The sequence below is a fragment of the Coturnix japonica genome, chromosome 11 (assembly GCF_001577835.2).
Source record: "Coturnix japonica isolate 7356 chromosome 11, Coturnix japonica 2.1, whole genome shotgun sequence".
Taxonomy (NCBI): Eukaryota; Metazoa; Chordata; class Aves; order Galliformes; family Phasianidae; genus Coturnix; species Coturnix japonica.
Genome location: NC_029526.1, coordinates 2525058 through 2550756, shown reverse-complemented (window position 1 = coordinate 2550756; position 25699 = coordinate 2525058). Strand labels below are relative to the sequence as shown.

Below are 25699 nucleotides of genomic sequence, written 5' to 3'. Positions count from 1 at the left end.
AGAAACATCAAAGCCTGAAAAAACCCTCAGTTTTATTGTACAGTTTCTCTCTCATCCATCTTTAGAGGCATCTGGACAATTCTCTGAATGAGCTGCTATAAAGAAAAAAAGAATCCAATATGATTTGTCATTTTGCATTTCCACCATGTAACTAAAATTGGGTCAAAGTTGCAACAAAGTTGGGAAGATAATTTCTTTATTCCTGCCAGTAGACATTGTTAACAACGTTTAGCTGCTAGTGATGAGGAACACTGAAATGCAACAGTACAGGGACACTCATGAATTGTGATGCCTCTGGAAATGACTACTGCAGCTGCCAGAGCAGTGCACAAAGTTAACCAGATCACCTTGTTCTGAAACTCAATTCATTTCATTTCAGCCCACCTCACACACTTACTTGTTGTATCTTAACAGAATCAATTTAGCCCCCACCAGGCCATTTATTACCACTTGGCAACTCAAATCAACCTGCTTTAGGTGGAGATTCATTAATAGAAGTGTCCATGCCTGGGAGACCTGCCCTTTTCCGGGCAGCAGTTTCTATTTTCCGCACGAGGTCCACATCCCACCGATGGGTTACAAAGCTAACCACAGCTCCGGGCATCTTGCTTCCGACCCGGCCCACACGCCCCACGCGGTGTAGGTAATCCTGCAGGGTGTTTGGGAAGTCGTAGTTGACCACGAGCTGCACGCTGCTAGTGTCCAATCCCCTCGAGGCAAGGTCAGTGCACACGAGGACAGACACATCTCCCTTCTGAAAGGAGGCAAAGATGCCAGCTCTGGCAGCTGCCAACATCTGTCCCTGTAACCTCAGGTGCTTGATTTTGTGGTCATCCAGCATATAACCCAGCCAGTTGACGGTGCTGGCGCTGTTGCAGAAGATGAGAACAGCCCCACTGGATGCCGAGCGCTCCTTGAGGAGCTGCAGCAGTTCATGCAGCTTGTCCTGACCTTTAAGACAGACGAATTTCTGCTGGACGTGTGAAGGCAGGCGGTGCAAGCTCTGCGTGCTGAGGTTCACAAAGCAATCCACATCGACAAACCTCGCGAGCATCTGGCTCAGCCCGGCAGGGAAGGTGGCCCCCACCACCACCACCTGGGTCCTCTCCTCCCCGGGACCACCCGGTCCGGGGGCACCCGCGGCGAGCGGGGCGTGAGCCAGGACCTCCTCCAGCGGCGCTGCGAAGGACTCGTCCTCTATCAGCGTGTCCGCCTCGTCCAGCACCACCCAGAGCAGCCGCCCGAGGACCAAGAAGCGGCGGCGCAGCGCGGTCCTCAGCGCCCCCGGGGTTCCCAGCAACACGGCGGCTCCCGGCGGCGGCGCCCGCAGCTGCCGTCTCAATCCTCCCGCGGCGCCGCCGCCCGTCACCCCTCGCACCATCAGCCCCGCGGGGCGGCACAGCGCCTCGGCCACCGCTCCCACCTGCGCCACCAGCTCCCGAGACGGCAGCACCACCAACCCAAGGGGCGACGCCTGCCGCGGCCACGACCCCACCAAGGGCAGCTCCGGTTCCGGAGCGACGGGGCGGCTCAGCAGCCGGTCGATCAGCGGCAGCAGATAGGCCAGCGTCTTGCCGCTGCCCGTCTCGGCGGCGCACACGGCGCTACGGCCGCGGCGCAGGGCGGGGATGGCGATGCGCTGCACCGCCGTGGGGCGGCTCATAGAGAGGTCGTGCAGGGCGGTCAGCAGGGCCGGCCGCAGCCCCATGTCCGCGAAAAGCGGCCCCTGCCCCGACTGCGGCTGCGATACCAGCAGGGCGGGGGCCGCCTCCTGGACGGCCTCGAGTTGGAAGTAATCCCCGCGAGCCTTCCTGTGCTTCCAGCCCGCGGACACCAGCCGCGGCCGCTCCCAGCGCCCCACCGTCTGCCAGCGGGGCTGGTTCAGCTCCGGCCGCCGGCTCCGCAGCAGCAGTTTACCGGGCCGCACCTCCACGGTCCGTCTCTGCCCACGCTGGCGGCCCCGCTCTCCCCGCTGCAGCCGCATCCGCAGCGCCCAGGGGATGCGCACCACGTTGTCGGGGGGCTCAGCGCCCACCGCCCGGGCTGCGGATACAGCGACGCTCCGCAGCACCATGGCCGACAACACGTGAGAGCGGCGGCGCGGCCTGATGGCGTCACCACACGGAGACACGCACAGCCGGCACCGAGAGAGGAAGGTGAGAGCGTGGGGATGGAGCTCGGGAGCCGGCATCGGTGCCAACACAGCCCCTGCCCCACAGCTGGTGCCCTGGGATCGTGTCATGCTGACAGCCTCAGTGCCCAGGAAACGCTTTGGGTGTTTACTGGTAGGGAATAGTGTTTGCTAACACCTCACCCCCCCCTCCTCCTCGCTTTCTCTGTTTTAGACAGCACCGCCACAGCAATGACAGTGAACACACCGCTGTGCTTCAGGGGGAAGAACATCCTGGCCCCCATGGTGCGTGTGGGGACGCTGCCGATGCGGCTGCTCGCACTGGACTACGGCGCCGACATCGTGTACTGTGAGGTACAAGTGGGATGATGGGGACGTGGGTACTGCCAGCAGAGTGAAGGAACATGGGGGGATGGAGGACCTGGGGACTCAGAGAACTGAGTACAGGGACAGGCTTAGTTTACTCTTAGACTTAACTTTTTCATATCATTTCTATTAAAGAAATAGAGCGCCTGAGCAGGACACGTTGAGCTGTCATTATGAGAGGCCCATGCCATAGGAGTGCTTAATTATTTGAATTAATATAGGTAAAGACCTTACTAATATAGGTAAAGAACTCTCTATAAGTTTATTTACATTTTACTGCAGTAGTCTACTTTTGTTTCTAGCATGGTAGATAGGTGCCCAGGCTCCACCCTGGGTCCACCTCTTCTGGTCACATAGTGAGCATAGATGCCAACAATGTGCCTCTGCTCCCTAGGCCAGCCACAACCCTTCACCAAGTGCTCCATTATCAGTTCAAGCCATAACCTAACAGTTCCCCTACAGTCATCTTTCATAGTTTGAAAAGTCGAGCACAATGCTTCTCTTCATTGACTTTGTTCTACTTTTAATAGTTATTATTATTTAATAAAACAGATAACTGTCTACAGATGGATGGTTTGTGTCTCATTAAGATTCTTCCCCCTTTGTTCTCAGGAGCTGATTGACATAAAGATGATGCAGTGTAAGAGAGTTGTAAATGGTAAGTGTGGCATTTCTTATGTTAGTATCTGTAAGGTTGGATGTTAGGGGGAAGTTCTTCACTAGGAGAGTGGTTAGGTCCTGGAACAGGCTGCCCAGGGAGGTTGTGGATGCCCCGTCCTTGGAGGTGTTCAAGACCAGGTTGGACAGGGCCATGGGCAACCTGATCTAGTAAAGGTGTATGTTTGGTGGCCCTGCTAGGCAGGGGGGTTGGAACTACATGATCCTTGAGGTCCCTTCCAACCCAGATCATTCTGTGATTCTGTAAGCGTTCTTTTTTTTAATTCAAGAGAAAAGAATTACTTTGCTGAAGCAATCTTACAGTGATCACAGTGAGGTGTAGGTACCTAAAATCCCTATAAGCAGTTTATAGAACTTTCAAGTAAACTTTTGAAGTGCCATTCTTACACCTGTATGTTTCTGTACAGTTTCAGACTCTCATTTCTACTTCTTCAGGCACTTCAGTTGTTCAGCAGGTGCCCCTCACAGAAACCACAAATCTTTTTAGAGGACAGAGTTAATCATTAGTAACACATTAATGTATTTTTGCTTTCTGGGATCCTAACACACAGTTCTTCCCTACCTTCTGCCGCACAGGAAGAAAATCCTCACCATTGACTTAAGCTGTTGCAGGGATTCAATGAGTTTTTCTGTTAAACTTCTTCACAGTGCTTAGGTCATTGAGTATGCAGGTAAAGGGAGCGGTGCTGGGCTCAGCTCACAGCCACAACCCCTCCTGCAACTAAAACCATATGTTAGCCCACTGCAGTGGCCAAGAAACACATTCATTTGGATTTCAGTAGGGACAGCTTGTGATCAAGAGTCTGTATAAGTATTACCTGTTGTTAGCATTATAATGCATTTGCTTTTAAGTCCAGTGTAATAAGGAAGCAATGCATTTGAGATCTTACTGTCATTCTTTCCTTAACTTCAGGTCTGGGGCCTAGATTTGGCATAACATGATTTTCACAGGCAAGTTCTTAAAAGACCTTCATAAGTTTTACAACAGATGAGTGAGATGAGAAACAGCTTTCTGTAGTGTCCCTGTCAAGGAATAGAAGTCAACCATAAGTCCACATGCAATTCTTACCTTTCTGAAAACTGTAGTATTACATTCATTCTGGCTATTGCACCCCCTACAAACAAGTTGGGAGGTGATTTGGGAGTACCCAGTAATGGAGTCTGCTATTTGCAAGGAATGTACTGCAAGGATTTAGGGAAGATCAGGTGTCACTGGTTGTACTGTTCATGGAAGTTTTGCTTTATAGCCTTTTGCTTATATGTAAATTGTATAGGCGTGACTTCCTTTATGATTACATTTGTATATTACTTGTCTGGTTTATGTTTCTCACTTCATACAGAAATACTTGAAACAGTAGACTTCGTTGCACCAAATGACAGAGTTGTTTTCAGAACTTGTGAGAGGGAGAGGCACCATGTCATCTTTCAAATGGTAAGAAAACAAAAGCAGGGACTCTCCTAAACAAGGCAGTGCTAGTTGACAGTCTTAATCTAAGTCCAGAAGAACTCTGTATTACAGACCATCTATTCTATGATGCTTCAGATGAGGATAAAATTTTGCATAATTTGTTGCAGTATTTTTAAACCGTTGGTACACATGCAGTTAATGTGCTGCTGTGTAAGTTCAGAAAAAGGGATTAGGGTGAATTCTGTGCTCTCTGAAGAGATCTTGTTTTTGTAATCAATATCTTTATTGTATTTCTAAACATATCAGTAATGAATTACAGTGATCCTTGATCACATGCTTTAATCTTGCACTGTGAGCAGCCTCACTGGAAAGACTAAAATAAACGATAATGTTTATTCTGTCTAAGAGAGTGTTATTAGGATGTTCTTTAATGATGCCTAAATTGATGGAACAGGGAGGCTGCATTAGGCAATGAAAAAATACATTCTTCAGTGGTAATGATAACTCTGTAATAAGCTGTGTATAGAGGCTATGACTCCTTAAGGGTGGAAATCGTTGAGAACAGGGTGAATTGTCATAGGCTGAGAATATTTGATACTGTTGTAGGTTAGGAAAGAGGATTGATCTCTCAATTTCTTTTTGTATTACTTTTTATCATTTGCTGGGTGATGTGCTTAAGCTAAATGGCTTTGCTATCTGTTGTGCTGTGGAAGGATCTCTTTTACACTGTATTAAATGTTTAGAACAAATATAGTTTTACAGATGTGGAAGTGAACTTTTTAATTCACTTGATGCTATTTTGTAATTATATGCTCTTATCAACAGGGTTCAGCAGATGCTGAAAGAGCCTTGGCAGTAGCTAAGCTTGTGTAAGTCATCTACTCTCACCCCATTCCCACACTGGCTTTGTAGTTTTGTTGTTGGTAGTGGTGGTGGCGGCGGCTTTTTGTTTGTTTTTTTGGGAGGGATTTGTTTTAGAGAAGAAATATTCTGGAAGACAAATCAAAGTGATTGAAAGGATGAAGCTGGGTCTTGATAGAACCCTTGACAGGTTCAAGAAAAGGGTCTTTTTCTTGGAGCTGAACAGTATAGGGTAGTACTGATTAAAGTCTTGGTGATTGACAGTGCAACAGTGTAGACTGCAACTTCTATTTAAAACAGTTTGTACTCAAAATAGCAGTTACATGATTTCTGTGCAGGGATTGAATAGTGCTTCTTTAGTGCAGTGGGTTTGTCCTTGATCTTTCCAATATGGAATTCTGTGGATAATACACCCCTTCTAATAATGCCAATATGGCTGCAAATGACTCCTATTTTTGTTGTTTGAAACCTCTAGTAAAATACTGTGCAGAAATATAAACTGCATCTCAAACATTTTGAAAGGTGTTTTTTAGTCTCCATTGTAAGTAGATGGAACTTCCATAAGACTTTTCGTTGACACTGGTGAATTTGGTGATGGATGTGGTTTGTATCACTTAATTCTAGATAAACACATTAAGATGAGCATTTGCAGCTTCTGCACTGCTCATTGAAACACTTAGACTGGTTTTCAGGCTGCTGTTTAAGTACATATATAAATGAGAAGCTGAAAATTCTTAAGTTCAAACAAAAAGTGAACCTTAAATTTACATTTAAGTCTTATAACAATGAAATAGGCTTCCTGGCAAGGTATCTGTTTCCTAATTGTTGTTCTAGTATGCTGAAATACATTTTTCTCATTTCTCCTATTTCAGGGAAAGTGATGTAGCTGGTATTGATATCAACATGGGCTGTCCAAAAGAATATTCTACTAAGGCAAGTGGGTTTTGATTATTCTTAAATCTTTTTCTTGTTGATACCTTCTATAGAAAAGACTCCCAGTTCAGAAGACTTAGAGCTTCGTCACAGGGAATAAGCCTGGCTGTTATGTGTAAACTTTGTCTTCTGGTCTTTGTATTGCTGGCATTTTTAGTATTTGGAACTGTCAAGTGGAGCCATAATGCTTTGTCCTTTAAGGAGAGATGATAATATATTCACATAATTAATACTTTCTCTTCCTAATTCTATGTTAGCACTTCTTTCTGTCTGGAAGCTTTTTACTGTCCTTTTCTTAAGGCAAAAAGGCAAACAAGGACTTGAAGTCTTCCCTACTTCCTTTTATCAGTCTAAGCTTTTATAGAACTTGAATATTTTCTACTGTTAAACCAAGTTGCACGTGGACCAAGTAAACCATTCTTTCCATCCTCAAAATAGAACTCAGTGCTAGTTTATTGTATCTGGTGCACAGATAGACATAGCCAATTGAAATATCTGGCAGTAAAATACAGTGTTGTTAAAACAAGGAATAGTAATGGCCAAACCTGATGCTGCCAAATATGCCCATAGCCTGCATGATGCCATGACATTGTACAGATCTCTTATTCCCCCTTTTATGCTTTTTAAGCCAAGAGAAAAATATATATATATATTGTTTAAGTGAATTGTATTTTCCAGTAATGGAATATGTTTCTTAATTAAGCTACTTGAGTAGGGAAAGGGTTTATTCTAGGTTTTAAAGAGACTACATGAAGTTTTAGAACAACCTTTGTTGTAATGCCTTTCCCATTGTATCGAACTGTCCAGTAGCTACGCCAAGGGGCTGTAGTTGTCGTGTTGACAACACGCCATTACTGTTTTATTTAGCCTTCATTACTTTTTTCTGTATTGAAACTAATTACATGAAAGACAACTTTGTTCTTTCACAGAATGATAAGAACAAAACACCCATCCTTCATTAAGATGGAAGATTGAAAATTCATATGCTTGTGAATCGCTATTTGTCACCAGTAATATTGGATCAAAAGAAGTTCATACAATTTTTAACTTGTTATATCTGCCTATTGGTCCTTAGATCTATGCTTGCAGGTGAGACAGTGCTGAAAGAATAGCCAGGATATTGAATTGATAAAGTGTTCATAACGTGTTTAATATGGCCACTTAGAAAAGCAGGTCCACAAATACTAAGTTTGCAGCATGTAGGCAGGAATTAATGATAACAAAACTCTGCAAACATGATGTGTAATGCTCAAGCAATATATCCCAAATGCTCTGCTGTCACTTAATGAGTAGGAACTAGATGATTACAATGCTAGAAGTGGCTTTTTGAAATCTGTTTTCTCCTTGATGTAATGGGAGCAAGTTGGTGCCCTGAATTAATTGAATTACTGCTTCATTATCCTGATACTATTCCAGGAAGTGCATTTCACCAAGCTGTTCTCTAATGCTCCTGCATTTCAGATTTCTTCATCTTCTACTTTCTTTGTTTAATGAGCACCGCAGTATTTTTGCTGTGGTCTGCTATTAGATGAAATAATCAAGTTGAGTAGTGTCTGTGTTTGCCATGTTCCTATTGTCATCGTTTCTATGTATTTTCTCAGGGTGGTATGGGGGCAGCACTTCTATCTGATCCTGACAAAATAGAGTCTGTAAGTATTATCATTGTTTATCATTTGTTTTAAAAGCAGTATTGGGTCCTTTTATCTATCAGATAAAATGATACTCAGTTAATGATTGGGTGTGTTCCTTAAGTATGTGAGGCTCTTTAGAGAGGTACAACAACCAAATGTTAAACTGTTCTAATTTAATTGCATCTTGAAGTAAGGGAAGTTTTGTTCATGTCACTTCTGTAATCATGTTTTTCTGTCTTCCGCCCCTCCAGATACTGACTACTCTTGTTAAAGGAATTTGTAAGCCAGTAACCTGCAAAATCCGCATTTTGCCCTCAGTAAGAACATGAATTGTTATTCTTAAATGCTTTACTTTAGTTTAATTCTGTGACTTAAAAATCAGTTCCAGTATCTGGAATTCGGATAAATTGACATTTTTTACTTGCTTTTGTGAGGTAGCATTTGGAATTATAATTGTTTGGAGTGCTCAACTTTTCTCCTGTATTTCCAAAACTCAAGAAAGTACAAAACATTAGATGTTTACACATGGTCTTATTCTATTGAATTCTGAATAGGGATACTTCTATAATCATGGATTTTAGTCTTGTTTATTGTAACCTACTTAGTTAATCTCAAAGGCTTTGCTGATTGGTAAGCACTGACTGGAAAATAAAAAGGAAGAGCATATGGTTATTGTTAAAGGTTGCTATGTATGGAACTGATGGAAAATAATAGATGTATGCAGCCACAGTGTGATAACCTTTGAATGCAGTGACAGTCTGCATGAGATTTAAATGAATGGCGAAGCCAGAGTGCTAGTGTTAGTCCTCCAACTTCCAGCATTCATCTTAACACTGAAGATTTCACTACTGAAATTGTATGTAGAGTTGTAACTGCTTGTGCTCTAGAAACTGCTCGTATTCAGTGCAACAAGGAGCTTTGTGTTTCTTGACTCCTGACTAAATGTACGTGCAATGGCAGCAATAGTTACAAATGATACCTGAATTGAAAAGGCTGCAGAAATTGTTTTTAGGAATTGATAGATTGAGCACTAAAATTACTAGCTTATGTGAGGAGATTCATAATCTTTCCCAGAAGCAAAACTTCTATCACAACTGCAGAATGACTTTTTATAGGTGGATTCTTGGGTGAAGTCATTCATTTCAAGAGAATTGTGGCAGGAGTTATTTTGATAGAATTCAGTTGCTGGGAATGGGAATCATGTGTCTCTTACTGAAATAAAAGGATTCTGGCTTCTGTTTTGTATCTTTGAACTAAGACTGTGTCATTCTCTCCTACCACTCAGGTTGAGGATACTGTGAATTTGGTAAAGAGAATAGAAAAAACTGGTATTGCTGCCATTGCAGTCCATGGAAGGTAAATCTGTTCCAGGCAAGAGTTTTACATCTTTGCTATGCTTTGCTGGCAAATGTCACACAGTAAGATATGATTAGAATATACTCTGCATACAGTATGTAATTCTCATTTCATCTGCTAGCTAAAGAAGTATTTTTAAGAATCAAGCTAGTCGTTTAGTGCTGATGAACTTTACTGCTGTTTTTCTAGAAATTTAGGTTCAATAAAAACCAAATAAATCTGTCTTGAATGCTGTGTCCAAAAATATGGAGTTACAGTAGCAATAACTTTAAGTGTATTTGATTTAAAATATATTTGCATTTGAAAAAAAACAAAATGAGCAATAATAAGTATTTAAAATTAATTTTTGAGCTAGTTCTGCTGTGATTTAAATACATACAATTTCCTTAGGAATTTTTTGGTCTTTTTTCTTTGTTGGAAAGGAAGAAGGAGGAGAGGCCTCAGCACCCTGTCCACTGTGATGTGATCAAAGCCATATCTGAAGCAGTCTCCATTCCAGTAATAGCAAAGTAGGTTGGAGTAATCAGCTGGTTATTGCAATTCACCTGTACCTAGATTAAGATGTACTAGTGAAGAAGAAGGGAGGAGATTCTTCGTGTGGGGGCAAATACTTACATTACAGGATGGGAAATACTTACGAAGTATCATTTCCAAACAATGTCAGTGTGATTATTTTTTTTTTTATGTGCTCTATCCATTAAGGGTTGTATGGAAGCATGCAGTTTGTTTAAAATACAAACCATCTTCCATCTCTGCCTAAAAAAAAAATCTTCTTCAATAGAAAATGTGCAGATAATGAAAAAACCAAGATGTAATCAAGATGTAATTGATGTTTCAATGGTCTATTGTTAAGATAACTCAGACCCATTTTGAGATAATATCCTGAACACAGTGCCAGCATTAATAATGTAATCTCACATTTGAAAATGCGAGGCTCTGTTAAAGTTTATAGAAGAGCAGCTAAAACTTTCTGGATCATAACAGTGATGTTCATTTGTAGTGGAGGATCTCATGACTTCATCAAAGAATATACAGACATTGAGACCTTCCAGAAAGCAACAGCTGCCTCATCTGTAATGATAGCTCGTGCTGCAATGTGGAACCCATCTATCTTCAGAAAAGAAGGTCTTTTCCCCTTGAGAGAAGTCATGCAAGATTACATCAAATATGTATGTATTTTTTGGGAGATTTTCCTTGTTAACATTGTTTATAATTTAGTCCAAATCTTAATATGATGTCTTAGTTCCTCTTGCTTTCAGAGACTTAGACTTTGTTGATATTTTAACATACAGCATATAATGTGAATCCTGCAAGTAAACCACTTCTGCTTCTGTTTTACTGTGTTCAGCAAATAATTTACAGAAATCATTCAGAAAACATATTTATTTTTTTTTTCCAATGATTCTTTTCTTACATGGTGTTCCTTTAGCCCTGGTTTCCTGGCAACATTTGTGAGGCTTACAGGGCTATCCAAAAACATCTAGGAATTTGGAAAGCCTATGATAACTAGGGCAATTCTCTTGATGTTATTAGTGCAATTAATGTTAAACAGGTAAGTGAAGGAATACTGACTACTTGCTGTTTCATTTTTTTGAAGTAAATTCCCTACCACAATTACTGTCAAGAATTTTTAGCAGCCTGGAAGCCAGGGCTAGATGAATAGTCTGTAATGTGTTATTGAGAAAAGTGTACGCTCTGTTTTGTTTTTCAAAAATGATTTTGAAATTCATCAAGAGATGTGAAGATTATCTAATAAAAATTAATCTGGTGTGTTTTAATATACTTTGTCTTCCTCAGGCAGTGAGATATGATAACCACTATACCAACACAAAATACTGTTTGTGTCAGATGTTAAGAGAACAGTTGGAAACTGCTCAGGGTAAGAAGCTGCATGCAGCACAGTCCACACAGGAAATCTGGTAAGTGTGAGCTTCAGAAACAGAAATTGTATTCTGTATTGTTCTGTCTGTAGCACTGCCTGGCACTTCTGGCATTCAGAAGTTGGGGGAAAAAAAGTGTACTTGCTGAGGCATGCAGTACACTGACCATTTTCAAGTTTCCTCCATATTCAGGAGTTAAAAGGTTTAACCCTGAAGTTATCTATGTAGCCTTCAGCTAATCTGTATTTTATGTGTAAAAGGAGCCAGACTCCATTAATTGTAAAAGAGCAGTGGAACTTGTAAACATTACTTACATTTTGCAAGTTAGTTTCATTTCTGCAATGGTGAATGAATTTTACTGTTTAAAGTTGCTCTTTTTTGTGTATAGTTTTCTAATTTGGTTAGAAGATCTGCAATGTAGACCAAAAGTGGAAACAATCTTTTTTACAACTTCAAATAAATCATAACCAAATGGATGGTGGTGTTCTCTAATGAATTATTAGTAAGGTGAATTACGTAAAGGAAAGAAACTGCTAAGTATGATTCAAGCCTTTAAACAGACAATTAGCAGAGGTATAGTATATGCACATCAGCACTGGGCAATGGTCTAGGGTAAAATGATGGTGCTTATGTACTGTCTAGTGATTCTTTAGGGCCTTCTAAAATTGAATACAAGCAGGTTTCATATGTGTGATGCAATAAGAATTACAAAATTGGCTTAAGCAATGCGCATGCATAGGAGACATGCAGAGGAGAGAGCCTCTTAGAAACTAATTTAATCAGTTTTCATCAGCAAACTCAAAGCCTTCTAACCGTTGTTCCAAACTGGCTGATTAATATCCAGATAAAGGAATAACTTAAGAGTTATGTAAGATGAGCTTATAGTCAGACAAAAATGTTAATGCTGCTGCCTTGTGGTGATGATGGTGTGTTGCAGTCATATGAGATTTTAACCTCAGTACTGAGTTCAAGACAAAGGCTGCTGCATTTCAGATGAAAGAATTTATGTAAAAGCATGTTCACCTTCAACACTTTTCCATTTACTGCATTGGAAATAGTCTTGTGGGTAGAGTGCATTTTGTTGTTGAACAGCCTGGTATCATTGCATACTCTGATCACATTCAGCAAGTAAGTTTTCCAGTGCTACAGGCTTTGTTACCTGTAGAAAATTAGTAGTCTCAGTATTTCAGAGCAGATGCAGTGGAAGGGTCTGAAATCTAGTATGATTTGAGGCACTTGTAATTGATCCAAATCTTAATTTCCTCGTGTGTATTGGAGCTTTCAGAAAATACTCAAATTGAGCTAATAACTTGGATGAATGTTGCAAGATGTTTATTTCTGATTCTGCCTGGAGTTTCATATTGCAAATTAAATATACGGCAATAGAAATAGGAACTTTTTTCTTCTTGCATCTTAAGTATGTCTGATGAGAAGTGGAAGGAGAAACAACATAATGTCACTGTGTAGAACATAGCTATGCTTTTGTGTGATTCTCTGCACGTATATACTCTATTTCAAAACAATGGCTTTCTATACTTATTTTATCATAATTGCTTACAAAAAATCCACAATCTGATCTCTAATACAAAGAAGTTCCATTTCAATAGTGAAGCCTTTGAAATGTCTGAGTTCTATGAAGAGACAACAGCAATTTTTGAAGCTAAGAAAACATCTTTGGAAACTAAGAACCAAGTTGAAGATGACCAGATGGAAGATCCGGATGTCATAAAAATGGCTGTTAGATTTGACAAGTAAGCATACGAACTTATTTTATTTTACTGGCTTGCATTTGTAAAATGAACTTAACAATATTGTATAGTTTTTAGAGATTAATGATTTGCATAGCAGAAAAGAGTGTTTTTTTTATGAAGCAATTTGTGCACATAATTAAGTAATCAGTAGCATCGCTCTTCTTCCTGTGCTATTTAAATGTTATGATATTCACATGTTCTTCAGTTTCAGGCATCCAGAGACTCAGTAATTTATTAGAAGTGCTAAGCAATTAAAAATCAAGCATCTGTACATAAACAAATATGAATATACAAAAGGTGTTGAGTTTTTAGGCACGTTACTTGAACTATCTAATAAGGCAGTGGCGTTTTTCTCATAATTTGAGCTGTAAAAGTAAACCACAAAGAGTAACAGGTAAAAGTGACCTAATGAGCAGCACTTATTTTGTTGAGTTATTGACCTGATTTTAAAGTAGTTCTGCTTATTAAGTAAACTCTAAGCACGGTTATTGACCACACATTTTTTTGTCTAGGCGAGAATATCCACCACAGATTACTCCAAAAATGTATCTTCTGGAATGGTGTAGGAAAGAAAAGCATCCTCAGCCTGTTTATGAGACTGTAAGTCAGTCAAAAAACCTTTTCAAACCTATTTCTCTTGTAAAATTACTATTCTGAGACTTGGTGCTCTGAGAAATTCAGTTTCCCAGTGCAGTATCGCTCTTCAGTAAGATGGTTCAGAAATTATTTTATATATATAAAAAATGGCAGCTTATTTTATTATGTAAAAATGAGGGAAAAAAAAAACCACAGCAGTTTCTGTGGAGGTAAAAGAAGTAGCTGCAATTACAGGTCATTGCACTAAAGTCCATGATTGAATTACTTTAACTAATAGGGCTTGGTTTCAGAATGCTTTCTTCTGTTGCTGGACACTATTAAAAATAGAAACTAAACTGGACAGGAGCAACTGCTTATTTAGGTTGGGGTCATTACTTATTGTGGGTTTTTTTTCTTGTAATGCATAAGTATTTGTAGTTTGGACAAATAATAAATAATTTTTAATCGTGATTATGCGAGGTTAAAGCTTTAGAATTAATTAAAGTAATTTTAAGGGTATTATTTAATGGGGAGTGAAGACAAGAATAATAAGGAACCTTGGCAGCCTTTGCTGTATAATGTGACTGTTTTTGACACGCCTGTCTTTTATTTCTTTTTCCTCTCCAGGTTCAAAGGCCACTAGATAGACTGTTCTGTTCAGTGGTAACAGTAGCTGACCAAAAATACAGATCAGCTCTGTGGTAAGTTATTCTTAATGCTTTTGTAGCTGTACTGTAGTTGTTTATGGAATGTTGCTTACAAGTTTATTCCTGTGACTTTAGTAAAAATCAGCTAAGAGAGACCTCCTAAAGCTATGTCTGGGAGGGAGAAAGGAGTAAAACCTTCTGAGTGTGTGAAATGTGACAAGAGACTAAATTCAAGTGAACTATTATACGATATCTTAATTCACCTAATATGTTAGTCCACTATTTTAGTCCAGTAACATTTGATGGGGGTAATGTCTTCAGCCACTACATCAGATTTCAATACCAAATCAGGATTAGGTGTCTGTGTGAATTAGAAGTTCAGTGGCTACTCAGAGCTCACAGTTAATCAACAGTTACATCCAGAGCTGCTCTAAAGTTACATGACAGTATTTTATGTTATCATCTATTAATACTGTGATTGGCTTTGGGCATCTGCACTTAAGTTGAACCTCATATAACTACAGAGTTAAACCTCAGTATTGGATGCTTTAAAGTGGATAAATGCAGACAACAATTACTGGTGTTTCTGGGATTACTGTTCAAAGACTTTAGGAAGCAAAGCTCAGCTGGTATGAAATTCTGAGAAGAAAACATTTTAAAATACTGAATTTCATAAACATTTAATCTGAAATCCTTCTTGGAATTGACAGAATCTTTATTGTTATGGAACAGTTTCTGCTTATGTCAGTGTCAGTGAACTTGTACACCTACCAGAGATGATATTTGGGCCTGAGTGTCTTTTAAGAAAGTGATAATTCAAAACTCAGATTTGTTTAATGATCATATTTACAAAAGTCAGCTTGTCTGAGGACTGCGGCTACTTGGGCCTAACATATACTGACCTTTGAAATGAAGAGTTTGAGATGCGACTGTTTCTATCAGTGGAGGCAAATCAACATTGACACCTAGCAAGATTCAAATAACTTCTGCAACTGCTGTTTTTTCTTCTGCTGTGAAATGACATGGCTACAGATGCTGTTTATTTCATGATGTTGCATCAGAGACAGGAAAGTAATTGTTTTGGCAGTGTAGAGACTTCAGTTTCTACTTTCACCTATGCTCTGTCTGCTTGCTCTTCAGGGACAAGTCAAAGAAACTAGCAGAACAGGCTGCAGCTATTGTCTGCCTGAGAACATTGGGTGTCCCGGAGGGAAAGCTGTGTGAGGGGGAAAACCACCTGATTAACAAACGCAAGAGGGAAGACCAGGAGCGCTTGAACAACAGAGACCATGGAAAAGATCTTGCTGAGCCTTCCCATAAAAAAGCTAATTTTGCTGAAGAAAGTTCTGACATGAATGTGCCTAAGATGCAACGGTAACATGGAGATCAGAGGTTTCATACAACTACACAGAAGCTAGAAATTAGCTTCTCTTTGTATACCTTGCTGTTCACATTTTGTCTGGATTCTGAGATGGATAAATTCCTCTGCTGTGAAAAATGCCAGTAAGACTTACTGTTCACCACTCACTATCCCCATGGTGCCTTTCAGACAGGAGCAATTATTAATCTGATTTTAGAAAATATTGAGGATATTATCCCAAACAATAAATTCTTTTAATATCAGATATTCTGTAGGCTACTTTGTCATTGGTTTTATTGTTTCTTTTAAGAAATTTATGGTATGCTGGTAAGGGATGTCCGAATGCAGCGGTAAGCAGATGGATTCATTATGGAACTAATGTACAAAAATGTTAGTTGCTAAGCAAGCATGGTTTTGTCAAATGAGTTTCATGTATGACTTGAGGCTTTATTTACATCCATCATACTGACAAAAAGGATTTTGCAGAGAGGAGAACTTGAAAACAATAACACTAAGCATGAAAATAACATTTCTTCTTGATTAACTTCTACATTTTACCCTCCAGAAATGTGACAACAGAATTAATCACACTTTCCTGGTCTTAGGTACTACACTAACTTTCCAATAGGGAATTGGAGCTGAGCCTGGTAGCTGTGAATAATTTGAACAAATTAACTTTGAGCTGTTTTGTACTTTTAAGCTCAGAAATTCTACTTCAACGTCTATGTGTACATTACTAGCAGTATGGGCATTAAAGTATGGCAGGCACATCCAACCTTCACCTGGGGGCTGCATGCAGCCTGTCGGGGTTTGCAGTGCAGCTGCCCTCTGCCCTGTGCCATCCAGGAGGCAGCCAGCACACCCATTGTTCAGCATCAACCAAATACTCTGATGCAGTATTAACCCTATGTGGGCTGAAACCAGGACAAGGAAAGGGAACACAGTCACGCCTTGTGTCATTGCTTTTGGCAGTGTGTGTATTTGTGAACAACTGTTTTCAAGGATGCAAAAATGAAATGAAAAATGAAATTTCATCAGAAATCTGACCAACGTTGACAGAGGCAGAGGTCAGTGCTGCAGCAGTACTGGTACTTCATGCCAGTACCCGTTACATGTTGTTGCTGTGTGACAGATGGCAGCAGAGGGGCAGTTTGGCAGAATGGCATCTGATGTGGAAGTGTCTATGAAGCAAAGGTGTGTCACTGAATTCCTCCATGCAGAAAATATGGCACCCATTGAGATTCGTCAGTGCTTGCTGAATGTTTATGCAGACCAACAAGAGGATGTAAGTGCAGTGATGCAGCAGGTCGCTTCTGCTGATAAAAGGTTTTATGGGAATGGCATGCAGGGTCCTGTTCTCCCTGATGAAAATGCAGAGCTAATAGTGGTGACTGTGTTGAAAAATGATGTTTTGCAGCTGAGAATTTGCTCTATCAAAAAGTGTTACTGTGCTCATTGTATCTGTTGTAGTTTCCATGAAAATCAATGAGTGGCATCATTTTTTGGAGCAAAATAATGTGCAGAACCAGACAGTTTCTCTTCACCCAGTGTGACCCAGGTAAGCGAAAGTGTTGAATACCCATGAAGTTTGGCTGTGTGAGTTCTTGAAATGTGACTTGATTTGTCTCAGTTTTTAGCTGTTGGCGATGCTGGGGGTCTTAATCAAAATCAATTTATCATCATCTTCAAGTTATCAGTTCTGGTCTGAAGACAAAATTGCAGGGATATCATGCCATGATTTCTGGAGTACCGTGTAAACTTGTGAAATACATTGTGCTTGGGTATTCAGGATATTCATCAAAAGTCTTCCTATTTAAAACATACAATCTTTTGCTTAAATGATGGTGCCAATATGAAGTCGTTCTTTTGTAGTGGAAGAACAGTATCTCACTAGAGATAGTATAGATATATATTCATTTTTAAAATGTTCGCTCTTCAGATCATGGAGTAATTTCTAGTAAATCTATGCAGTCTTTACTAATTTTGTATTCTGTTCTAAATACAGTTCTGCATTCTTGAAGTTGATACAACTTTTGTATTAGAATTTTATTCCAAAGATGCAAAATAGCTTGCAGTATTAAGCAGAAATCAAAGTAGTAGCCATTTTCCTACCGAGTGTTGTCTGGTGGCTTGTGCTCATTCCTAGTTTGGTGCCATCATAGAATAATTGAGGAAAAAGCAATTTTTTACATCCTGCTAGCAGTGTGGCTTGCAAGATCTCATTGTCATAGACTCAAGTAATGTTTGATCTTGGAAAGGGTGTCAGATCTAACTCCCCCTGCTCAAAGCAGGGTCAACAGGAGCAGGTTTCTCAGGACTTTGTGTAGCTGGGTTTTGAGTACCTCCAGTGTAGGTGAGTCCACAACCTTTCTTGGCAACCTGTTCAATCATCGTTATAGTGAAAAAAAAAAAATCGTGTGTTTCTCTGATTTTTGTTTTCTAATAAGAACATATATTCAAATCATTATTTAGATTATTACATGCTCACCGATGCTTGCATTTATTCATCTTAATTTGTTACGATACAAATAATATATACATATACAAATAACATATACAAATAAACATATCACATTGATGAAGCTGTTGTTCTGGATGGCACAAGTAGGCCAAACGGTCAGAGCATGTGAAAATGAGAGTGAGAGTCACTCTGTTGGAATGAGCATTCAGTGCTAATTATAGAAGTGCTGTATATTCTGGCAAATGGCGAGAGGGCAGAACGTATGTTGGACACCCTTGACCAGCGTCAGAAGGGGAAGCTGCGGTTGTGTGTGTACCTGCATATGAACGTGTTCCTGCTTAATGTTTGTCTTCTGTTACACGTCTTCATTCTTCTTAATTATTTTACGGCTAATGTGTGACTTCCTGCCCCACATCCATCATTCAATTCATCTCAGTCAGTTCCACAGTTAGGACAGTTTGTATTCACTGTGCATTTTCCCTTCAGAATACTAGTTTTAAAGTAATTTCTTCTGTTAGCACAGCGTTTTCCTTCTAGAACTTGTTCTGTTTACGTTACTTTTAAAAGACAAACTGCATTGCTGAGTTGTGTGTAGGACAGCTTCTGTGTTTCTTTTCTGCTGTACCTTTTATAAACAGAAGGTGGCAGATATTTCTTTTTTGTTCTGGAAAATATGCTGACTTCTGCAGTGTTTAATGATTCAGCCATTGTGCTTTGGCATTCTTGCATAGAATGGCAGTGAAGGCTGCAGTTGGGTTGAGGATATTTAACCTTATTTTTCAGATTATTTTTTTTTTTCCTATATTTAGTGAAAAAAAACCACTTAATCATAAGGAATTCAGTCAGGTGGCCTTTCTTTCCCATCACAGGGCAAGTAAACAGGAAAGCAGTTGGGTTTGAGTCTTGCTCCTGATGTTTCAGAAACTCTTTATGATACCTGCTGATGAGTGGTCCATGTGTATAGGGAGTGCTGCATTTGCCCTCCCTGAAGCCTGTGTGTACACCGCTTATTAGAAGCGTGAGTGGGAACACAAAGATACTTTTACTAGCCTTTTAACATGGATGTGCTTGCTGGGCTACCTCTGGGGCCTTGCTGGTTGGAATGCTTTTTGGAATGTCCCAGGCTCTGAGCCCAACCCCGCCCTGGAATGTGAGGTTAAATGTTGGCGGTACAAATACAGAGTTTAAATATTGAAATCCTAGAGTTCTCCAGCGCTGCAATTTCAGAAAGCTGGCAAGTGAACCACATGTCAGCTCAGCTGCTCTCTGATTCAAAGAGTAAGCATGCCTTGGGTTGCTGGGGGAAGAGGGGGAGGTAGGATGTTTTTTGTTTTGGTTTGGTTTTTACTTACCCGTTATGACCTGCAGAAGGGCATGCTTTGCAGACGTTAACTGGCAAGATTGCAGGAGGTCCCAAGCAGGTGTGAAGTTGAAAGAAGCCTTCATTCACAAAAGTGTTTTATCAACACTTCTTTAAACATGTGTACTCAGAGCTGTTGCCTTATTAAGAAGTCTGCCTGTATTTGAAAGTATGTTTCTGAGATGGCCCACAAGGCTTGATTCCATCTGTACAACAGTGCACAAGGTCAGCGTTTCAGACTTTTTATTCTGAGACTGTGATGACGAAGCTGATGAAAAACATTAAAAGCAGCATGCGAGCCCTTTGGTGAGGAGGGAGTGCCTTGTGTATTGTTAAACAGCAGTTGCCTAGGTCAATTAAGGAGAAGAAGTGATGAGCTCCAGGGGGAGCCTAGTCTAGTCATCCTTACTCAAAGGAGTATTAACTTCTGTTTTTACGAGAGGAGGCTTAAAAAATATACACATTTGTGGTGTTCACTTGGCTTCCAATTGAAATTCTGCTGCGGGAGTTAATGTGAATCTGCCCATTAAATATCCATTAGGTAAATAAATAAATGTTTTTCCCTTGCTCTGGCATGGTGGGAGAGTCTCTGCTTTCCTTTTTTAGAATGTTGTTGTCTGACAGATATCCTCTTGCAGGAGGATACAAAGCACTGGAGTGCAAGTCTGACATTTTACTCATATTGACTTAATTTTCCTTGATGGTCTCCATGTATTTGTTGGTACTTTGGTTTGAAAGTTTGTTTGATCTGTACAGTGGGCTTCCTGCTCAAGTGTTTGGTCAGTGATTGTGACTGAAATAGTTTTATTTTATCCATGGTTGTAAAAATAGATTTTTGATCAGCGTTCTGTGGGGTTGAGCTCCCAACTGAATCTGAGTGCAGATCTTCTATCCTGTTAAACTGTTTTGAAGTTATTTAAACATTTTGCCATTCCTATGAAGTTTTTTTTTTTGTTGGTGGTTTGTAAAGTTGCTTCCCTCTGTGATGGTCGGATGCTGCATGTGCCACACATGTCTGTGTACTTGCCACTGCTGTGTGCAGGTGTTAGTGAGAACTGTTAGCATATCGTCATCGGGCTGTAAGTGAAACTTCTGATAAAATGTTTTCCCTCAGTGACGTTGGAGAGAAGCCAGTCACAAAGATATTAAACTGAAAGTTAATACCTCTTCATCTTTTTCAGTGTTGGAAAATATTCTCTTTTAGAGTTAGGAAACAAAAGGATGCTGGTCAAGGTTCATTAAGAAGTTTCTCAGTGTCTCACGTTACTTGATTCAATGTGTGCTTATCTACTTAAGAAATTAACTGCTACAGTTGTCAAGTTTCTCATGTAGCAAAGATTGGAATACCTCTTAGTACTTTATTGTCTCAAGTAGCTCTCTGAATAATTATAAAATCTAAAGCAAATATTTTGGCATTTATGTATCTGCTCTAGTTGCATACTCATATAAGTCCCATGCAGCAAACAAAAGTTGAAATCATAATTGTTTTCTTCTCACTGTGCTGAAATAAAGCAAATCCTGGACCCTAGACAGAACACAAGTAAACATGTCTGGGTAGATGTACCCATACGAACCACAAAACCCATGAGATCTTAAGGGTGTTAAAAACAATGTGGGACAGTTTCACTTCAGCAGTAGCATACATATACATATATTCTCTCCTCTGTATGGCACAAAATGCCTTTTGGTAATTTTTCAGAGGTTAATTGAACATTAAGCATTATGGTCATTAGGTGGGAGGGAATGGCAGATCAAGTCTTTCATACTGCCATAAAAATGGTAAGATTTCAGTAAATTCAGGTTTAAGCAAGTAAATCACTGCTAGACTGTGATGCCTACCTGTCATATCAGTGAGTTGTTTAGTATCTTATTGCCCTGTGACATTATCTTATTACAGCTAACACCAGCCTGCATATTTTGCACTGCCTGAGCATGGAAAACAGTTGCACTGCTTACAGTGTTTATAGTGCTTAGGCTATATAAATGCTGAGTTGTGAATACTGAATTAGCAGAGATTTAATGGACTATCTTCTCTCTTGTTAAGTTTTATGAGTAAGCCAAATGTTACAATATAGACTGTAAAGTTTGTTGTGGTTTGTTCACCAGTATAGGTGATATATGGAAGCTGCAGCACGATCTGCGTTCACATCCTACAATGGCAGTTGTGCTACCAGAAGTGAGGAGATGAGTAGAGCAAGTAAAAGGAGAATGAGTCATAGGCATTTCACTGCACAGTACGCACAGTTCAGTGCATTTACCTGTAGAGTCTGTCTTCAGAACCATTTTCTTCATGTTCATATTCATTGGAATGGAACCAGAGTGCAAAGATTCTCCATCCTTTGTTAGAAACAAAGATTCACATTTCAGATTATGCCTGATGTTACTGTTCTATGGAAGCAAATGCAGCTCCAAGTATGATGGAGGACAGCTTGCATCTTGTTGCTTCTTGTGGAGAGCCACTCTAAAGACAAATGGATTTGCTTCACCCTCACTTGGTGTGGTTTTTTCATACATTTTAATTTAAAAAAAGAAAAGAAAAAAAAATAGATGAAAAGGAGATTTTCCAGAAAGGGCTGATGTATTTCCATGAAAGGAAGAGCTAACCTCATCCTGTTAGAAAACATCTTGCATTTTCACCTATCACTGCTAGATTGCCATGGTGCTTACCATTTCTCTCTCAGCCCAGCCTGTGAACTCACCAGATCACCTGGTCGGAGAAAACATTTCGCCCACACAGTTCACACTGTTCTCACTTCCCCTGTGTTTTAGAACACTACACGCAAGCTGTCGTAGTGATACCTACATGGCCCAGCAGAACAGATGTTTCTGTGTGAGTGCATGTACAAGAAGGGAACTCTCTCCTATACAAATTTCACTTTTTGGGGTGGAGTCAAATCTAGTCCTCAATCCATGAAATTGCTACAGAGGTAACATAGTAGCTGTCCTGTTTTAGGCTGTTCCAATCCTTTAATTGTATCCTTGCAGAATAGGTACCTGGGGACAGTGGAAAATGTTTCTGTTCTGAAGCCAGAACTTGCACCTAGGTCTGTAATTTATCACTCCTGGTTGAAATGTTCTTCTTTAACACATATGGCCTGGTCTTTTTCTCCTCTCTGCAATAGTTTTCCCCAAGGCAAGTGAGTACCCATGAACAAATAGGAGGGATATCCTTAGCTTAGTATGAGGTGGTACTCTGCTTTTGAGCAGCCCCAGTTAGAAGGTCTTGAGGATCCTGGTAAATGAAAAACTTAACACAATCCAGCAGTGTGCACTGTTAGCCCAGGCCAACAATGTTCTGGGCTGCATCTGAAGAGGGGTGGCCAGCAAGGAGAAGGAGGTTGTCTCCTTCTGCTCTGCCCTTGTGAAGCCCCATCTGGAGCACCACATCCAGGTCTGGGATCCTCCATTAGTAAGTTTGGTTGTCTTTTCTACAACTGTGACTTAAAATGGCTACATACAGCCCAGCCTTTAGACAAAAGGTCTTTTGTACATTTTTAAGAGTCTTTGGGATACTGACAAAAGTTGCTCTTGGGTTATTGAGTTATTCTTCACTCCAGTTGGTGTGGGACTGGGAAAGGGTGTCCTGGAAGGGTAATTCAGAATAGTTTCTGGTCTCGGTTGTTTTCTTAGTTTCACTGAGGTGAAGTTAGCTTTTGTAAATACCATTCTTTTTTCCACTTCAGTATTTAGAGAAGGCATGTCAAGCTCAGCAATGCTTTTATCTGAACATAAATAGTTACCATGTTAATCCCCAAATTTCCATTGCAAGCCTTTCTTACATCCCTGGGTGAATGAAATGAATATTGCGCTCAAGTTACCAGTGCAGTACTGTGCAGGTGTTGACTTCTGTTCAAGAAGGCATGTAGCTGGGATGATGAGCCAATTAATCTGTTGTCTTCCTATCTTTGCTTCAGTAAGATTGCTTCAGTAGTATGTATCAGGAAACAGTACAAATATCTCTTCGGTTTTTGTCTTGTACCACCTATTAAATTCAATTAATGTTGGTACCAGTTGTCACAATGCTATTCCTCTAACAACTCCATTTATACATATGCAGACAGTAAAGAGGTTTTAACTGCAGTGGAGTAAGCTGCTGGTTACAGTCCAGTTCTTAGCATGAAACATCCTGTTGACAACCTTAGCACAAAGATCAGTGGCAGAGAACGAAAAAAGCAATTAAAATAATAATAGTCCTTTTAGGTACAACATCTCCTGTTCAGCACTCAGAATTAAGTGATACAGGGTCCTGTGGAGTTTGTGTGTAGCTGATCTCCTAAAAGAATGCAATAATTTTCATACTTTGACAATTCTTTGCCATTTAGCACAGACACCAGAGAGATGAGAAGGTACAGACCAACTGGATGTGCAGTTATTTGGTAAGGTTCTGTATGATTCTTGGAATGGAACTGAGAAATACCTTGTATATTTCTGCCTGGTACACTTCTCATCTATTTACCACTCAGTATTTTGTAGCCAAGTTGTTAACTTCTGCACAGCTGGTAAAAGCTATCAGATTTATTCTGTTAATTTGTGTAGATTCTCCATTAAACAACAATATATAATATCAAGCTCTGTTAGCAAATTGTATGTGTATTATAAACACATCCATAGTACATAATGAACTGCTGTAGTTTTACACAAAGTGAGCACCGGGAGGATCTTCCTTGAGAAGTGAGGAAGTTGCATGATCTGTCATTAGCTTCCTCCTAACGAGAAACAACTATCTTCAACCACATCTTTTAACTCCCACACCATTGTGGATATTGAGATACTAAGCTTGGTTTATTTTAAAGGTCATCATGCGAGATCTAACACACAGTTTCCAAACTATAAACAAAACATAGCTCCACAGGAGGAAAATGCAGATTATCAAAAGTGAGTGAAACTTAATACCAGCATCTAAAAATAGCTTCTCTTTATGGCTTAAAAACCTTAGCAATTATGCACAGGGTTTGTTTTTGTTGTTGTTGTGAGATAAAGTTAGGTCTGTGTGAAATTCAGTAATAAAACTGAATTTAAGATAATGGCAACATCCAAAATAGGCCAAATGCTAAGAGAGTACGGAGCATTCACTGTGAAGAATTTACTGTCTAAGAGAATGAACATGAAAGGCAGAGCAGGCAGGATATACTATAAACAGAGGGTAGAAAACAGGGAGGAGTAGAAAGGTGCCTGACCCATTTTTCAAAAGGGTAGAGGAGAAGATAGAGTGCATCTGTTTGTGTTTTTTGCTTTCCCTGTGAAAACAGAGGTTGGATGTGGAAATAGGCAAGGAAGCTGTGGTACTCAAGAATAGATTCATATCATGTTGGAAGGAAGAAAAATGTGTGTATAAAGCTGCTTAAAGAATGTATTGTTGGATAAAGCATTTAGAAGAAAGTTAAAATCATCGGGGATATGGAAATGGGGTTACATGAAACAGTATCAGTGTAATGGAGTAATGATTTATTGTTGCCCTGAATGCTTGTACTGGTGGTTTAAACATAGTTCTGAGATGTTGGTAACATTCTGAATTCAGTTCTATCCACTGCAGTAATAGTGACATCGTTTCTTTTATATGACTCCTCACAGTAGGTTATTTCAAATGGAGATCGGCTTTGATTCAGGTTTCTGCTAGCTGTAAAGCTTTAGATTGAGTTATTTAGGAAGTCTGAAAGGCTGTGTAAATTAGTTGGATTAAAGTAAGATATTTTGGGGCTGGACTCAGTGATCTCTGGAGGTCCCTTCCAACCCCTACAATTCTGTGATTTTTGGATCTAAGTTCTCACAAATTTAAGAGCTACTGAAGCTTGGAATTTTGCCTTAAGCATTTTTTTTTTTCTGTTAGGAGTTTTAAAATTCTATGCTTAAAAGAAAGGAACTGGTTTCCAGTGCTTCATGGAGACTGCAGAAGACTGCTTATGAAATATTTTATACTTTACTGTGATGGGACATGAACTGAGGGATGCCAAAAAGGAGTATTGAATGACCATCAGTTAGGGAAGTTGCCTTCTGTCCCTCAGTCTTGTGTACTAGAATGACAGTGTTTGAACTACGCTGCCTGTATGTTCCTATGAGTAATTATCCCAGGAAAAAAATAACAACACACACTTCTCAAAGAAGCTTAAAGCTACTAAATAAGCAACTGTAGCATTTAATTCAAATACACAAACACTTTTTTAGAAAGAGAAAAATGTGGAGGCAAGGGGCTGTGAAAGCTGACTTGACATCTATTCTGAGCTCTCTCATTGTGCTATGCAGACTCACCAACAGTTTCACCCCTCTACTGTTCCATTCCTCTGATGCCATAGACACACAGAA

The 25699-nt window shown here is 40.0% G+C and overlaps 2 protein-coding genes across 2 annotated transcripts; one reads left to right on the top strand and one right to left on the bottom strand.

Annotated features, from left to right (window-relative positions):
* Positions 1–12: 12 nt before the first annotated feature.
* DDX28 (DEAD-box helicase 28) lies at positions 13–2105 on the bottom strand. Its single transcript, XM_015873875.2, has one exon. It carries the CDS (start codon positions 2072–2074, stop codon positions 464–466), a length of 1611 nt encoding a protein of 536 aa, XP_015729361.1. The 5' UTR covers positions 2075–2105; the 3' UTR covers positions 13–463.
* On the top strand, positions 2048–15845 carry DUS2 (dihydrouridine synthase 2). Its single transcript, XM_015873876.1, has 16 exons — positions 2048–2156; positions 2346–2485; positions 3110–3155; positions 4516–4607; positions 5409–5452; positions 6317–6377; positions 7979–8026; positions 8260–8325; positions 9294–9364; positions 9787–9873; positions 10365–10533; positions 11162–11283; positions 12852–12995; positions 13508–13595; positions 14199–14272; positions 15359–15845. Exons 2-16 carry the CDS (start codon positions 2363–2365, stop codon positions 15594–15596), a joined length of 1473 nt encoding a protein of 490 aa, XP_015729362.1. The 5' UTR covers positions 2048–2156; positions 2346–2362; the 3' UTR covers positions 15597–15845.
* The last annotated feature ends 9854 nt before the right edge of the window (positions 15846–25699 follow it).